We start from the raw sequence: 18,154 nt of genomic DNA, 5'->3' as shown, positions 1-18,154 counted from the left end.
CAAGGATCAAGGATCTTCAAGTCCGATCTCTTGTTTACAAGTATAGTACCAGAGAGACTGCCAGCTCTTATATCATTATCATCATCAAGGATCTTCAGGTCCTGATGTAATTGTATGATGAGGATCAATGAACTTCTGGTCCTGATTTGCATACTATAAAAACTCATCATACCATACAATTAATCCATAAAATAAATTGCTTGTAAATAAATTACTGGTATGGACGATAAACCCACACCATACTTTAAATAAATGTAAATGTGCGGTAAAATAAATTCATAAATTAAATTGCTTGCTGTATGGACGTTAATCCCGCACCATACCTTAAATAAAATTAACTGTGCGGTAAAGTAAATTCATAAAGTATGAGGGTTAATTCCACATCATACTTTAAGTAAAAGTAAATTTACGATAAAGTAAACGTGCTTGTATGGGCACTAATTCTGCTCCATACATTTAAATAAAAATAAAGGCATGGACGATAAACCCGCGCCACCCTTTTAAATAGATACTGTTGTATGTGTAATAAACCTACACCATACAGTAAATAAATTGTATGGGTAATGAACTTACACCATACAGAAAATAAAATAGTGTGTGGGATAAAAACCACCACTAAAAAATATAGAAAGTAAAACCGTCCGTTAAAGCTAATAATAGAATTACTGTATATGTATATATATATATATATATTATATATTTATAAAAGTTGCAGGAAGCTTTTCCAACCTTTTTTTTTTTTTTTTTTTCGTTGGAATCTTATCAACACCATGATTCATTAGTTTGAAAGCTAGACAAATTATGTTGGCTTTTCTTCTTTTCACTTGCAAACTTCACTAGCTTTGGATGTTAGTATGAGTATTAAATTGTGTGGAGAAATAATAAAATAATAGAAAAAGTAAGAGGCAAGGAGCTTATCCTTCCAGTTGGTTTGCTCGTATATCTCTCTAGCATACCACAGCTCCTCCACTACTTTTCTTCCTTACATCAACATAATGGTTAGTAGTATAAATAATAGTGTAGCACAAAAAATTATACCTGAGAGCTTCTCGTGCTGATAACGTGTTATAAAATGAACGGAATATGTGCTAAAATATTGAGCTGCACGTAAAGTAGATGAGACACAACATTTAACGAGGTTCGGCTATGCCTACGTCCTCGGAGAGCAGTAGCAGTAACTTTTCCACTATATAAAATAATAGGGCTACAACTTTAGTATTTACAATATGTGTGGCTCATTGAATTTTCTCTCTTGGAGAATTTCTCTCTGCTCTCTTTCCTATCCACTCACTCACCTTCTTTCTTCCTTCTCTTCCTCTTCCGTATATGTTTACAAACAAATATAATGCCTATTTATAGGCAAAGCAAATGGCTTTTAAGGGAGACATAATGATTTATCCCCAACATCATTATCCCATCTTTTGATTAATACCTTCTAGCTTTATCTCCATTTTTTGACTAATTGTCATCTAGTTTTACCTATGTGGGCTTCATTTCTTTATAACATAATCATTATTCTTTTTCTTTTTCTTGTTTTTTAAGTGGTGATCAATTAGACAAAAATAGTCTAACTATCACTAGTCCTATGCAGAAGCAGTGAAGCACCAACCAGTTAACACAACTTAGAACTCGTGTGGGTCCACTCCATATTGTGATTCCATGATTCCAACTATTTAATATTTTTGTTCTTATTAAAGGATCATCTCTACAGAAAGAAATCAACAAAAACTTTAGTCGGTTCGGGATTACTGTTATTTTTAAAACAACAGTTTCTAATATGCTTTAAAAATAATGAGCCGTAAAGTAAAGTAAATCAGTTCTATGTTTGATAAACAATATTTTTAGGGTGCTGATTTTTCATTTTATCCACTTATATTCCCTATTTTTAATCATTTTTACTATAACAATAAAGAGAGTGTAAGTAGATAAAAGAGGAATGGGAAAATCAGCTCCTTATTTTTAAAGTGTTGTTAGTATAAAAAGCAGTGTCAAAACCATTTGGTAAATTTTAATATAAAGCTATTCTAACTATGAATAATGACTAAAATAGACATAATCTTGAAAGTGTTATGTGCTAGTCATGTGGTGGTCGTGGTGATGAAGATGGACATGGAGATGAAGGAGGAGGTGGTGAAAGAGGTGAAAGTGGAGGTGGGGGTGTAGGAGGTGAAGGTGGTGGTGGTGATGAAGAAGGTGATAGGGTGGAAGTGGTGATGGTGATGAAGAAGGTGGAGGTGGTGATGGTGGTGGTGGTGGTAGACGATGTCATTTAAAAAAAATTAATTATGTTATTATAGGAATTGAAAAAAAATTCATTGAAGGTTCATCTATGCTTCTTTTGAAAGCAGCTTTGAAATGCAACCTAAAATCTGCTTTTAAAAGGCCATTACTTTTAAAATAATCAAGATTTTATTTTTACCAAACACCTTGAATTGCTTAACTTTAAAGTGAAGCATATTTTTGATGGCAAAAAAAAAAGAAAAAAAGAAAAAAAGCAATCCGAAACAGGACCTAACATATGATTAATTTTATTGTTTACCAAAAAGAACATCCATCTATTTATTTGATCTCAATTAAATGACTCATTTCGGATTATAATATCACATTACTAAATAGACTCAAACGAATGGGTCATATCATATTATCTTATTAACTGATTACGACTTGAGCGCTACTCGTGAATTACAATTATTTACTTTTGTTTATTGTACATTTGGAATGATAGTGATATAGCGTATTTGCTCACTTTGGTGTGGCCTAAGCATCGGACTAAGCAGGAAAAGACTTTGGTGGTGGTTTTGTTTGCGTACACTTGTTGGGGAATTTGGCGTAGCAGGTGTGATGCGGTCTTCAAAGGAAAAAAGGTGTGTCTAACCCAAACTTTAGTGCGAATTAGGCAAATGAGTAGTGATTTCCACCAGGCATCATGCCTTGGAATCTCTCAACTACCGTTGCCTGATTTGGTAAGTGATATTATTGATGAATCTTGGTCTCCTCCTCCTCATGGCTGGTGCAAAATTAATATTGACGCTAGCTGGGATAAGACTTCTTCTAAGTCTGGTCTGGGATGTGTGATTCGTGATGATGGCTGTAATTTTAGGGGAGGTTCGGGGAGCTATAGGTTGTCAGCTTCTGTGATTGAGACAGAGGCCCATGCTGCTCTAATGGGTGTTTCTCTGGCTGCTGACTTGGGTGTCCAGCAGGTAATTGTGGAGACTGATTCGAAAGTGCTGCTTCAGAATATCATTGGGGGATCATGTAAAAGTGTGTGGTCTATCTATCCTATTATTTCTGCTATTCGGAGGCGTTGCAATCGCTTTAGTTCTTGCAATTGGCGTTGGATCCCTCGCAAGTGTAATGGTGTAGCCGATTCAATTGCGGCGAGTGCAAGACGGAGGATGAGCAAGGATGTCTGGCTACACAGACCCCCATCTTCCTTGGTTTTTGTTATGCAAGCAGATGGGCTTCCCTGCCCTCCTAGTTCCTAATTCGGATGGGTTAGAGGCTGACATGCACCCGTTGGTGATGTCTTAGTGGATGGCCTTCTAACTAAGTTTTCTTTGTTAGTTTTGTTTCTCTTTGCCTTGTTGTTATCTGGTTGAATGGAGGTGTTGTTCCCTCCTTCCTAGAGACTTTATGTTGGTTTCTCTTTATTTCAATGAAGCATCTCTTTGACCCAAAAAAAAAAAAAAAACTTTGGTGTGGCCACATCTCCCTTTAGAATTGTGTCATGTGTTAAAAAACTATTGCATTTATTATTCACTATGAGACTCATCACGTAAGTATCGATAAAACCTGCCTTCTATTTGACTCAATATCTCAAGAACAATAGAGTGCTATATACAATATTTCTCAACTAAACTCCTCAACGCAGACTCTCTCAGTTAATATAGAGTTAACCTAACCAACTCTTGACTAACCATAGCCTAACTGATAGTTAACAACTAACCATATTGCCAACTCAGATAGAGATTCCTATATATCCTTCCAAGAGTTACCCTTTTTTCTTTTATGTCCACTGATTATACTGACTGATTCTAGCAAGAAAAATAAGACTCCTTCCAACCAAAACAACAGAAAAATAAGACTCCTGCAACATAGAAAGTTCTTTGACTACATAAACAATTCCATTTGGGCTTTAGGATGAAGTGTAGCTGTAAATATTGGGGTGCATGGCACGACTTTAATACATTTAATTTCATTGTAATCTTCTTCTTTTTATTATTTTTTTTTATTTTTATACAATCGATATTCTACTTTAATTTAATTTGAACTATAGGGAGAAGAGGGACTCCAATCCAACTCGAGTAAAGAGCGGGGAGCATATCCATTATAACTAACCTGACTAATCCCATATCAGGATTGCGTTGTAATTTTTTTTTTTTTTTTTGTAACAATGCTAAGATGACCTTTCCGTTGGGTTGTTCAATCAAAGTTAATGATCTGTTGGGTTGCCAAAGCCCTCTTCTCAATCAATATTTACCATAGGCCCTCTACTATAGAATGACTCTATATTTCATCCCATATCCTTCATGCATTCAACTAGAGTTTTCAAGATCATGGGAATAACATTTGCATTTATTCAGTTCTTGCAAGGATAAATGTCATAACCATTTCCCTTTTTTTTTTAAATGACTGAACTGACCAAATATGTTTTCTCTTCGAATTTAAAACATGACAGTGGAATATAACTCAATGGTTTAGCTCTTCCACCTCCATCTGGTCAGAGGTTCGAAACTCCGGACACCTAATGAATATTTGTGTCATCCCCCTTCCCAATCACTTGTACTAAAAAAAATTGGTCGCAAGGCTCAATTATATTGGAGCAGAGATGCAGAGTAGTTGGCCAATTGAGATGATGCATTAAAGTGATGTTCAAAAATTCAAGGAACAAAACTTGTACCAAATCAAATTAGCAAAACTTATAAGTGGAAGAAACTAAGAGTCTCCCCTCATACCAGTTCTCTTTACAGCTATTCCACATACATATATATTTCAGACACATACATCTAGCCTCACACCTTATTCCCACAGATTACAAAGAATATTACAGCCACGACGGTTAAAATTTTTAATTTAACCAACCCAAACTACCGTTGGTAACCCATGGCAACCACTGGGATCCTCACCTTGTGGCCCCGGTTACCTTTCATTAGCACCTCTCCAAAACTGTAGGTTCCAGTCACAGACCGAACTGTGAGAGTCACCGAGAACTTTCGTGATGCACCGGGTTTCAGAGTCATTGCCGGAGGGTTGGCTTCAATGGCAATGGCTGGAGCCATTCTTGTTGTGATCACATAAGTTTCTTGTTCAGCAACATTTGTGACTGTGCGTGTAACTGTTTGACTTCTCACTAGATGAGATACTGTGATTGAAGGAGAGTTGAAATTTGATGGGTGGCCGATGGTGTAATTGCAGGCGCAGTTTGTGTAGTTCCTTATTTCGCGAGCATCAATACCAGGTGTTGTACACAAGAAACCCAAGTAATCCTGATAACCTAAAATCCAATAAAAATTGGATTGAGATTTCATCAGATAACAGGCCAAATATAATTCAACAGAATAATCTGTTTCATCCCAGGAGGAAATATCTGCAGTGCTCTGGAAGGCAACCTACAAACTTTTCTTTAACATTTATGGTAAATGTATGTTATAATATTGATTTCCTCATGCTTCCTAATCCCCCGTCCCCACCCCCTATTTTCTTCCCTGGTTTGGACAATCCATATTTCCAAAGTTACATGGGGATTTACTTCAAGTCCAGTAGCGTAAAATCATTTATAAAGAGGTAGAAGAACACATACCCACGTCAAAGATTAGTCCAGGATCCAGGGCAGCTCTTGGATCAACATGGCCACTCCCATAATCAAAAGGGGTGGCACTGACCAGCTTCATGGCTTGTGTTTCGGAATATTGTTGTGCTTGAAGAGGTCTTCCAGCCCTGTCCAGAGTTGTTGATGTAGTCATCAAGGCCGATTTGATGGCAGCAGGGCTCCAATGAGGGTGCTTTTGCTTTATAAGAGCAGCTATTCCTGCTATATGTGGTGCAGCCATACTTGTTCCAGAAATCATAGCAAATCCCTCCCCTGTCATAGCAAATAATCCGTTAATATGCCAAATTGAATCTCTAGAGGTACAATTGTTATTGCCTTAGGTTTAATTTGACAGCTGAGAAAGACAAGGAAAAGCAATTACTGACAAAAAATTCTGAATACTTCACCTCATTTTCTTAGCAAAACGAGCGTTACCTTACCAAAATTTTGAAACCTCAAAAACCTATTTTTAACATTTATGTCCAAACCACATAATAACTGCACTACGGCACTAAAGTTTGACAGACTCTTTTGTATGGGGAAAGCTTGAAACATCAAAATCTGGGGAGAGAACATTTTAACGCTTTGATTCAATTCTTACCAACGTAATCAGGCTCATCGGTTCCATTTGGAGACCAAGCAGCCCAAATCAGAGAACCAGGAGCTAGAATATCTGGTTTGAGAAGATCTGCATCTTGGAAGCTGAAATCTTTGATGTTGGGTCCTCGAGCAGAGAATAGTGCCACCTGTGGTGCTGATTTGTGGAGTATAGGCATCAAACCGTCCCCAATGCTACCTATACCTTTGAAGCTCTTCACACGACCAGTCCAATCCCTTGATGTAGAAATGTTGTAATAATCTATAAGATCCTGAATAATGGCAAAGCCAGAGCACCAAGCACCAATGACGCACATCATTGCATGAAAGGGGAAAAGTTAGAACATACATAAGACGAGAAATGAGCCAAGAGTTAAACAGTAGTTCACATGAACCGTAACAGGTAGTAAGTACCGCAACAGTTATTAGGATCAAGCTCATATGCTACTAAGACATGACAAAAATAAATTTGCCTGACTATATTATATATTTTCCTTTCTCCCTGTATAAATTTGTTCCCTGTCCTGTCCACTTTTCAAATATGACAAGCGTATGACAGAATTTGGCTATAGCTACTGTAGTCCTCTAATCAAATTTCGCGAAACACTTGGAGAATGTTCCAGACTCATGACTTGATTATGAGACAACTCAAATCTTTAGAATTCTGCTTGAAAAAGAGGAAAAAAGGGAACCATGTCAGTAAGGAGAAAAGTTGAAATAATTACCAATGACTTGCTAACGTCAGTGATTAGAATCCCAGGAACGCCAACAGGAACAGGATCAAATTTTGTTCCTGGGGAAACATTTTCCACAGCAAGAACAAAGCCGATTGCACCAAGACTTTTGGCTGTTTCTGACACTTTCTTGATTGATGCAGTACCAACAACAAAATTGAATGAATAGCCACAAAGAAGAATATTCCCCTGAACCAAGTTCTTGTTTAAAACTTCTGGTTTCTGGCAATCTGAAGGACTATACTTCACTACTGAAGAATCAAGAAGAGCATCATTTGCAGCAACCAATGTGTACGTTCGATTTGGATGTGTTGATGCTGCAAAAGGGGGAACACAGGAGGAAGTACATCAGCTTGCAAAATGCAGAAATGTAGAGAAGGGGCAACTAATGAAAATGCTATTGAACAAAAGGTTACCGAACAAAACGTTACTGAATACAAACGCTTGCTCTCAAAATAGATACTTACGTGACAACCCAATTCCAGCTAATATTTTTCCATTTCCAAGCATCAGATGGTTTTTGTATCTGCGATCATCGATGGCAGCAGCAACAGATGCTATCCAAGGGCTATAGGAAACCAAAGTTTTTGGAAAAGGTCCTCCATTTCCAGCTGCCTGTGCAACAAATACACCTGCTTTCACAGCTGAGAGAAGTGTGGCATCAAAAGGATTCAAATAAGTGGTCTTGGTGGTAGCTGGAGGACTGTTTGGTCCCACTGAAAGGCTCAGTATATCCACTCCATCATATACAGCCTGTTCAAAAATTATTTTCAATTAAGAATCACCATTCCAGGACATAGCAACCAAAGGTAGTATCCCAAAAGAATGTAAAACTAGTTGGGGTAAGACAATATCTATTCATTTTATCTTTGAACTATGCAGAAGTTCATACGCAACCAACTTAAATGTTTACCCTCTTTTTGGTGTAAGATCATGGAGACAGATGTGCTAAAGTGGAGAATCAAAAATACTTTCTTTTCTTTCTCTTATTGCTAAAGAGTCAAATACAAAATAAAAGCAAAGACGGTAAATCAGATCACATGCTAAACAGATTGCTAGAGTTTTGCAAAGTAAGCAAGAATATAATCTCAGGGAACACGGATGAACAAAACTCAAATAAGAGAACAGGTTATATCTACATGTGCACATACCCCAACACACAACAAAAGACACCCCGACACACTCAAACATACACAAAAAACAGCACTACTAGCATCACCCAACTTTATTTGTTCTTTCATGGAATTATTGCGCACCTGATCAATTGCGGCTACTACATCTGCAACAAACCCTCCAAAAAGCCTGTAGAGGGCTTTATATACAGCAATTCTGGACACAGCAATTTATGTGTATCGATTAAAAGAAAGAATGATATTTATTCCTTGGATTCAAGACATGACAAGAGGAAGTTATGATCCCTTACCTGGCACGTGGAGCCATCCCACTTGCTTTCCCAAATTCATGACCATGCATTCTCACAGGAATTCCATTATTTCCAGCTGCAATTGCTGCAGTGTGACTGGCAGACAAAGAAACAAAAGACAGGAGGAAAAAAGCTTCAGACAGAAAAACAAAACAAAACAAAAATCTCCAGCAGAAAGCGGGAAAGGAAAAGATCAACAGATTTTGTGTTACAAATAAATGTTGCTATAAACAAGAGCAAAACAGTTCCTATCAACTCCGAGTAGGAATGAAGAACTTTTGTGGTTGTCATGGTTTTACTCACTTGAACAGTGAAACCCAAAAGTTCAATCTTCTGAAATCTATCAATTATAAACGTATGTTACTTTTGTCAGCACATTGTTATCCATATGCTCATCCATCGATTTTGAATAAATATAGATGTACGTGTTTTAAGAAATGTCCTTATCTGTTTGTTCACGCAATAACATAATGAAATATTTTTATTATGTGGAAGTGTTTCTAAGCTTAATAATTGGACTCTCCAATTGCTGCCAGTCATGGTATTTATCTATGCTTAACAGAGTGTAAAAGTTACTCTTTACTTCTTTGAAACTAACATGTTTCTGTATATGCATGAAAGACTGATATAAACTAAATATCCAGTCAGAATGAAATATAGCAAGGTTCCCATGAAGAACGTGTAACAGAAGGACGGGACCTAACCTTCCATGTCCATCACCATCCATAGGAGAGGCGAAATCAATAGAAGGATTAAATACCCCAGCTGCTATTGCAGCTTTGGCGAAATGGTGGGCTCCAATAATCTTCCCATTACAGAAGCTCCTCTTGGTGTCTGGATCGACTTCACATTTACCTCTGTACTTTGGAACAGGTCCATAAGGATCAGAGTTGTGGGACGCAAAGCTTGGATGCTGTGGGTAAATCCCTGAGTCCACAAATCCTATCACAATATCTTCTCCGGCCCTATCAAAGCCACCTCCTGTCGGCCATACTCCAGTTGGAAGCCCTAAAAACTGTGGGGTGTGGGTTGTGAGTCTCCTAACCTTCCAATCTCTCTCCACTGATTTCACACCAGGAGCACGCATCAATTTTTCTGCCTACTAATATAAGGAACAGCGTAAGAAAACGGCATGCAAGAGTAGACATCAATATCGGTGACTCAAACAAGTGTTACAAAGAGGAAGTGTCTGTCCAAGGTTTCACCTGTTCATGAGAAATGTGGACTGCAAAGCCATTTATAAGATGTTGATAGCTGTAGAGTTTCTGGTAAGTCCCTTGCTCAAACAACATCCCAAGAAGCATATCATGTTTACTCTCAAGGTGTCGGGCATAGGACGTGACTGATTCACTGAAAGAAGACCACAAGAATGGGCAAAATTGAGAAAACAAATTGTTAATTAACACGGTTCATTTTCAGGTTCAAAAACAGAGAGATAACAACCCCTCCGGTAAAGGGGAATATCTCCCCAAATATATGATATAATTTAGGATGAGGGAAGTGCACTATATAGATCATGAGATGATAATGAAATGCAATCTTTTCTGGACAAAGTAACTAGTTGCATATAAGATGTCGCATAACAGTACTGTAAGAATTAATATGTACATGATGGTTATATCTGAATATATTAGGAAATATATGGATGAAACTAATTAGTATATATATGCCAGCAACTATTTAGCGTGGGAAACATTTTGTAGGATTTCTTAAGAATCTTTAACAAATTCGGTTTACAAAAACCTAATGATGGTAATAAGCAATAACAAAGGACCATAATAAACACAAACATATTGGATAGAACTGTATTTTAATTTGTTTGACCATTTCATAAAATAAAAGAAAAAAACAAAATTGCTAGTTTGATTCGTTGGATGAATTTTACGATATATTTATCATCTTGAGGAAAACCATCAATCAAATGCCGAATATTAGCAGAATATATAGAGGATTCGTTGCACTTCATATGGTTTCATAAATGGTCCAACAAAAGTAGTTCTACAGATGGTAATAGTTCTTTTCAATGACTCTCCGTCCATGTCATTAGATTCGTACATTTAAAACCCGCACGAATTTGGACAGATTCTTGATTTTCATGCAACAACCATCTGGCCCTAAGTAAATGCTCTCATACAAGTAACAATTAAGAACAACATAACTTTGTTCGTGCTGAGTGGTTATCATTTTAGAATAATTATGGCAAGCAATTAGTAAAACGAGTGAGCTAGACAATGTCAGTTCCTGAGTGCAAGCGAAACCATTTAACCCAAGCTTTCTTGGATGGAATAAGAACAGTGTATCTCTGTTTGTGCTGAATTTAGCATTTCTAATATAATTAGGGCAAGCAAATAGATAAAAGAAGTAAGCTAGACAGCAACAGGTCCTGAGTGCAAGCAAAACCAATACCCCGTGTTGCTTGGATGGATTGATGTTGAAGTCATTCCCCACCATCTCTACAATGCCATATCCACCTTGAAACTAGTTTAGATTTTACACACCTAAGCATATTCGTAAACTTTCTTATACATGGTTTATTTCTGTTTTTTGTAAGAAACAAAACTTGCTTATACATGATTAGACATTAAAATGCAAAGTCAACCATAGAATTAGAATTCATATGACCCAACAACATACAAGTTATTTGGGAAAGTCTTTGGTCCAACAAAGAACCTCAGAATTCTAGAACCCCAATAGGACTATGTGCAACACTAATGACATAGAAATTAAATTTCAATGCTTTTTGGAATAGTAAAAGCACCTCAGGCTGTCTATGAGTGGTTGGAAATAGGATCAGATTCTAATCTATACGAAACTTTTCAGTCTACATAATATATCTAAACATATATACACAAATTAATATACATGCTACACGGATTTTATCTATATATATATTTGCATATATAGAAAATATAAAAAATATATGACAAAAAATTCAAGGGAAATTTTTGGCATATACCTAGTTGTGTCAATCTTCTCATCAGATTCCACAGCAGTGGCTTCAAAACCATCAACATCACCCTTATAACTTATAATAGGCTCTCCTTCGATTGTCACAATGTAAACATCAGCTTTGCCAACAATTAAAAGGGCAAATAATACTGCAACCGCACACCCAAACTCCGCAGCCCTCATTTTTACCATTCAAGTATCCAACCTCAGTACTCCACAAGATCTGAATCATCAGAATCACCAAGAGTCAATAATATGAAGTTGATCCCTAAGTATACTAAATTAAAAAACACAAACTTATTAGGACAATGACCACAAATAACGACGACTGGAGGCTTTCACCATCACAAGCTTAAAGAAATCAAAGTAAGGATTTTTTTTATTTTTTTATTTTTTTGGTTCCTGGGATATGGAAGGATTATAAATTCATTGGAAACAAAAAAAATTAGCTTAATCTCCCTTTCATTTAAGTATTCTGTATGGCTGTGAAGTTGAAACAAGAACGAATTAATAGAAACTCAAAATCTGAATAGGAAACAAAATACCCAGAGAAAGAATTAGAATGCTAATATCACTAAAAGTCCGAAACTGCAGACCCAAACTATATACAGAAATTAAATATGTACCAATTTGTGGTAGGATCAGATTGCTGAAGTAGTTAAACAAGCACAAAGGGTCTATGAGTCTAAGAAATCAAAGTTCGATGAGTGAATAAGTGAGTGACTGACTGAGTGGAAGAGATAATGCAGACTAGCTTCAAGATCACAAAGAAGCACTCAAAAAAAAAAGTAGCTTCCATTACTAAGCATCTTAAAAAAAGTAAAAATGAATCTCATGAATTTTAGAAATATACTAAAATAAAAAAAATATAACAAAACAAAAGCAACCACTTTGTTAGCGATCCAAGCAAAGAATAATCAGCTAGAACAAAAGAAGATCGCATTCATATTTAAAGAAAAAGAGAGAGAGAGAGAGAGAGAGAGAGAGAGAGATTCAGATATTATATAAAAATTCAAAAGCCAGCAGTGGTTGGTTACTTGCAGAGATCCAAGAGACGAATCGAAGAGGAGGACGAGAGCTTAGATTCACATGTAGGCTTGAATGGGGAACGGAGGACTGAGATTTGATCAGAATGCGGATCGCATTGCGCTTGTTTGTTGCAGAGCAGAGTGAAGCTCTGAGTCTGAGAAAGAGCTCAAAGCTCTGAAGTTGATGGAATTTTCAGTGAGCAGTGAAGTGTGATAGTGACTGAATGAGAGCGAGAGCGAGAGAGAGAGAGAGAGAGAGTCTGGTAGTTAGGGTTTTTATTTATTTTAAAAAAAAAAATTCGCTGATTTAATTTGTAGAAGCTGAGGATCAGACAGCGAGCCGAAGATGATGGAGGATTATATATAAATTTAAGAAATTAATTGATTTAATTATTTAGTAATTTTTGGTGGTTTTAGTTTAATTTTCGTACGAATTTTTCCTTTAGTGAGAGAAGGGTCAAAGTTTTCTGTTTTCGTGGTGGGGCGAGCGAACACTCGCGCGCAAGCTGTCGGGGCGGTTTATTCGAAATGACGAAAATGCCCTCGTGGTTTTCTTCGCGAGGGCAGATGGCGGAGGGAGCACCTGAGAGAGGGGGATGGGGCGGCGTCGGGTTCGGGTTCAGGTTTTTTGGTCCGTCTGTCTCATTTCAGGTGGAGATTCCTTTATATACTACGTTTTTTTTACTTTTTTGGAAGGCTTTTTACAGCATTAAAAAAAGTAAGCACTTGTCATGGTTGAAACTAAAAACTAAAAACTGATTTATTGTCATCAGTATTTTGCTAGAGACAATCGCCCACGAACCAGTTAATGCAACTGACTCATAAATTGGTGATGATTTTTTTTTTTAGTCAAAGAGTAGAAAAATTGCATTTATAAATTACTCCACAAATGACAAATACAATAGCCACAAAAACCAACTACCTACAAAGAAATTAAACTCATAATCATGTGAAGTTTTGACTCTCGTTCTTTTTTCTCAACTATTCTTTATAACAACCAACAACTAATATGTTGTTGGTTTTCTTACATGGATATTTTGATTTGTCCTTTTTTTTAATTGCAAATAAGTTATTAACTAGCTTTTAATTTGGTGGTTTGTCTGGGAAGCAGAGCTGGTAATTTCAATTTTCTCATCCTCCATCTATTGTTCTTATGTGTTTAATGTACAAGAAATGAACACATTTCTGCTTTTATTTTTTTACTTTTTGGTTGTTGAGGGGGGAAAGGATGGGCCCCATTTGTGTCATAATAAATAAATAGTTGCTCAAAACTAATAATTCAACATAAGAAATAAAATCGTTTAGAGCACACACTATACTTTAGATTGCTTTTTTGACATTAAAAAATTACTAGATTTGCTTTCATTTCAAGGGCTCCATTTGTGTCATGTAAACAAATAGTTGCTCAACTCAAATCTAATAATTCAACATAAAAAGTATCATCGTTTCAAGCTCATACCATACTTTAGATTGCTAATTGACATTATAAAAAGACTAAATTTGCTTTGATATCAAAGTCACAAATAATCTTGCTTTGGGAGAATTAAAAACTGAAGTTGGTGCTAATGGGTCTAATCTAGTGGAAAATGACATTGATTTGCAAATCATAGGTCTCAGGATTGAACCCCCAAGGCATTACTTATGTGTGTGTGTGTGTGTGTGTGAGAGAGAGAGAAGAGAGAAACTCTCATGCAACAGGGATAGTACTTTTTGCTATATCCGACTAATAACGCAATGACACGTAGGATAACTTTTCCATGTGTTATTGACCGAATACAGCAAAACAGTGTTATTCTCGTTACAAGTAAGTTTTTTTGGTGTGAGAAACCCCCTCCTTTCTAATTTAGACTATCTCTTATATATATATAAAAAACTAAAGTTGATTAATGATAATATAGAATAATATATTAATTAAACACGCTTTTGGGAAATCTTTCGGCCTCCTTCATGGGACATTGGGTCTACAACTCAAAACTATATGAAAGTTTTCAAGGTCAAAAGGTGCGTTTATATAAATCATGCCTCAAACTAAAACTGAGTCAGACTCAACATTCACCCTAAACTTGTTAATTATTGTTATGGAAAAGAAAACGTGTGGGGTATCATATTTTCAGTTTTATATACGCCCTTTGTTTGTAAGACCACTTAATGAATTTAATTTCACATTTTTATTACCTCTAAGATATATGTTTTTGTGCAAAGGATCCGTGTTGTGTGTATGAGTTTAGTGTATTATCGTCCTCTCAATAGGAAAACCAATGACTGAAACCATTCAATATTTAGGTTATCTTTTAATAATTATCCATGTAAAAAAATTCAGCTAAACCAGAAATTATCTAGTCATTTGATTATCCACATTTTCATTTCAATTTAATCTAACAAACTGCCTCTTCTATTGAGTTTTTTCTTAGAGAGAGAGAGAGAGAGAGAGAGTAGAATTTTAGTCGCTTAATTAAGGTCAAGATTGTGATACGAACATTTTTTTTTTTTATCATGGTCATTAAAAATCTAAATTACCTTTGGTTTTAGTGGTTAGGATGACCCCTCCCTATCATAATTGTTTTTCTTTAGTCTTTACTCCATGTGATGATGCAGGACCACGGGACTACTCCAAAATCACCCCCAAAATCATATTTACCTCTACAAGATCGTAAAAAGGACAGCCCTCAAAAGTCATTTTCAAATAATCACCATCAGCTACAACAACTTAATTCGTATGGACCCATTTTTTTTCAATGTGCTTCAAATCCATGCCATAGATTATTTTGGAAATAGAAAACCAAACAAATAAGCAAAATTATAAATTTATAAAAAAATAAAATAAAATGAAGGTTAAAAGAAAATTCTGGTATGCCGTTTGTGGATTGGACAAAAGGAGATTTGTTTGTTGAGGGTTACTATTATCCCAGCACATGTGAGGGCTGCCCCCACCGAACTTGTCGCTGAGCTTTGGACATCACATGGGACTGGATTAAGACCAATCCTGAGGCCCAAAAATAATCCAAAACTGACAAATTGTTAGTTTATTATTGCTCATCCAAACAGTCCTTTACACGATTTCGGTGCACGTGATCATTTCATATGGGTCCATGAATAAGCAAGCTGCTTGCTTTGCTTATTAATCTTCCTACTTTATTGTCTTTCTTTTGTGTTTCCATGTTCTAGTTCATGTGGGATTTCTACAACCTTTTCTTGTAACTTCAATTCCTGCTCATAAGTTTGAGGCTAAAAATGTGGATCAAGAGTTGCTTCCTTTGTTATTTTGTTTAACTTTTTTATTTTTTTTTATTTTTATAAATAAACCAACCATCTATGCATCTATAAAGTAGTTATTGATCTAATAGTATTTTTCGCCATTTTATTCGGATTCGAAAGATGTCTCAAACTAGAATTTCTCTTATAATCACATGCACCAAATTTGTGACAAACTCTACTAACATGCTAACAGCTCAATTAAAGTTCATATAGAGCTTACAAAGCAATAGATGCTATATCTGCCACTAGAAATAGGATTGGATTTACCTAGTACTCATGCCTAATTGCCGCCACTAAAGTAATGTGTTTGCTACCAAATTTAGGTTATTGTCACTATTTTTAGATTTTTTTTTTCCTTGAAGGATAAGGGTGGGTCTACGACATAAAGGTCTATGAAAATAAAGTTATGATGCACTTTTTCATCCCAAATTGAAGTTGTAACAAATTTTAGATGAAATAGGAGAAGAAAAGTAGAGGGCAAGATGTTTGGTGAGTATATATATGGTGTTAGTAGACATTTGAAGGGCTCGGTATAGTTATATTGAGCTAAGCATGATTAGACTACACTTTTTCTTTTTTCTTTTTCTTTTTTTCCTATCAGTGGCTAATGGAGATGTGAACTTGGAACTTGTTTCCATTCTTGGAAAGAGAAATATCATTAGACTGAGAGTTAGTTGGTAAACTAAACCATACTTAATTCTCTTAAATTGGACTAAACTTGTGCAAAACTGAGGCAGGAATCCAACAAACTAAATGATACTAAAGTTTTGTTAAATATCCCTAAATAATACAACATAATCCAATCCAATATAATCTAGTTTAATCCAATATGAGTATGAAGTAGTAAGAGCATTCACAATCTTGCTCTTTATTTTTTAGTTAAAATTTAGCTAAAAACACTATAAAGCAATTTTGGGAGCTATTTATAAAATTTCAACTCCAACCATGCTCTCTGGTTTAGGGAATCATAAATGATTTATTTCTTTTTTTTAATTTAGCGTAAATGCTCCCTCTTCATTTTTTTTAAAAATAGTTAGCATTAAAGTAAAGCAGCATTTAATTATAGGGAGCCACTAAGAGTCCTTTCTCTCTCCTAAGATTTAGGAGCTCCCAGAGATCTCCCTATTTTAGGAGTTGGATAGGGAGCATGATTGGAGGTGAGTTTTCTTATTTCCTTCCTAAATTTTATCTAAAGAGATGGTTTAGGGAGTTCATTGTAGATGATCAGCATCCACAATGAGCTTCCTAAACCACCTCCTTAGACAAATTTTAGGGAGGAATTGTAAAAATACAACTTCAACCATGCTCTATATCCACCTCCTAAAATAGGGAATCCTCTAGAAGCTCCTAAGTCTGAGAAGAGAGAAAAGACTCCTAGTGGCTCATTATAATTTAATGCTGCTTTATTTAATGCTAACTATTTTTTATTTTATTTTTTAATAGAGATGGACCAATCAAAAAATATTTATAGCATTTATGACTCCCTAAACTAGAGAGCACGATTGAAGTTTAAATTTTATAGAGAGCTCCTAAAATAACTTTTATATGTTTTTAGTTAAAATTTAACTAAAAATAGAGAGCATGATTGTGGATGCTCTAAAAGCAGTTAAATCGTTATTAATAAAGGAAATTTTTTAGGATAAATCAGAAAGTTATATTAATAGTTGGATCTAATCCTTTTATTATTTCTTATTGATAAGGTCCTCTAACTATTGTTATATGAATAATGCTACTCTTACCACATTTGTATACCACATCTTTATACCATCTTATGTGGCAACTGAGGTGGACGGCCACATCAATTAAAATTATTTAATATTTTCTTTTCTTTTATGATTTATTCTAGTATTTGTTTTTCTAATTGCCTTAATTAAAATACACTTCATTGATTTAATTTATGTGACATAATATGAACATGCCACATCATGTGGTATAGAAATATGAGATAAAAATGTGGTAAGTGTAGCATTACTCTTGTTATATTGTTCAAGTCCTTGCATTAATTCCACGGATTAGAAGATAAGTATATTATCTTTTAACGGAAGAAGGGAAATTTGAACTTAGAACCTATTTCAACATTAAAAAGAGAAATAACATTAAATCAATAACTAATTACTTTTAAATTTATCTTAAATAACATTGGTTTTTGGGTTTAGGGTAGAGTTATCTTTTATTACTTGTCAACCGACCAAAACGAATGTCTCTTCTAGGGTAAAGTTATCTTGTATTACTTGTCAACCGACCAAAACTAACTTCCCTTGAAAACAGTACGGATAAAGCATATGTCATGGATATGAATTTAGATAACATTTGCCATTGAGGAGGACAGGTTGCCATGCTTGAATGAAAATACAGA

At 35.4% G+C, this 18,154-nt stretch overlaps 1 protein-coding gene across 3 annotated transcripts; it reads right to left on the bottom strand.

The window, feature by feature from the left end:
* Nucleotides 1-4,842: 4,842 nt before the first annotated feature.
* LOC117630769 (subtilisin-like protease SBT2.5) lies at nt 4,843-12,877 on the bottom strand. 3 transcript variants are annotated; one of them, XM_034363558.1, is made up of 11 exons: nt 12,557-12,877; nt 11,523-11,738; nt 9,772-9,916; nt 9,271-9,665; nt 8,567-8,662; nt 8,400-8,472; nt 7,611-7,896; nt 7,135-7,460; nt 6,414-6,681; nt 5,804-6,085; nt 4,843-5,497 (listed from the first exon to the last, which is right to left on the bottom strand). In XM_034363558.1, the coding sequence occupies exons 2-11, from the start codon at nt 11,705-11,707 to the stop codon at nt 5,091-5,093; spliced, it is 2,463 nt and encodes an 820-aa protein (XP_034219449.1). In that variant the 5' UTR covers nt 11,708-11,738; nt 12,557-12,877; the 3' UTR covers nt 4,843-5,090. The 3 variants fall into 3 exon arrangements, with proteins under 3 accessions (XP_034219449.1, XP_034219434.1, XP_034219443.1); XM_034363543.1 differs by having other exon boundaries at nt 12,553-12,810; XM_034363552.1 differs by lacking the exon at nt 12,557-12,877 and adding an exon at nt 12,142-12,269.
* Nucleotides 12,878-18,154: the final 5,277 nt, after the last annotated feature.

This window comes from Prunus dulcis, chromosome 1 (assembly GCF_902201215.1).
Source record: "Prunus dulcis chromosome 1, ALMONDv2, whole genome shotgun sequence".
NCBI lineage: Eukaryota > Viridiplantae > Streptophyta > Magnoliopsida > Rosales > Rosaceae > Prunus > Prunus dulcis.
This window is presented reverse-complemented; position numbering and strand designations above follow the sequence as displayed.

Bases quoted from the DNA above. Each gene is read 5' to 3' on its own strand.
- LOC117630769 (XM_034363558.1), bottom strand. From the start codon at position 11,707: ATGGTAAAAATGAGGGCTGCGGAGTTTGGGTGTGCGGTTGCAGTATTA. The intron at 8,473-8,566 runs GTAAGGGATCAT...TGCTGTGTCCAG, and splicing joins GGGATGGCTCCACGTGCCAG to AATTGCTGTATATAAAGCCC. The intron at 6,086-6,413 runs GTAAGAATTGAA...TTGCTATGACAG, and splicing joins CGATGAGCCTGATTACGTTG to GGGAGGGATTTGCTATGATT.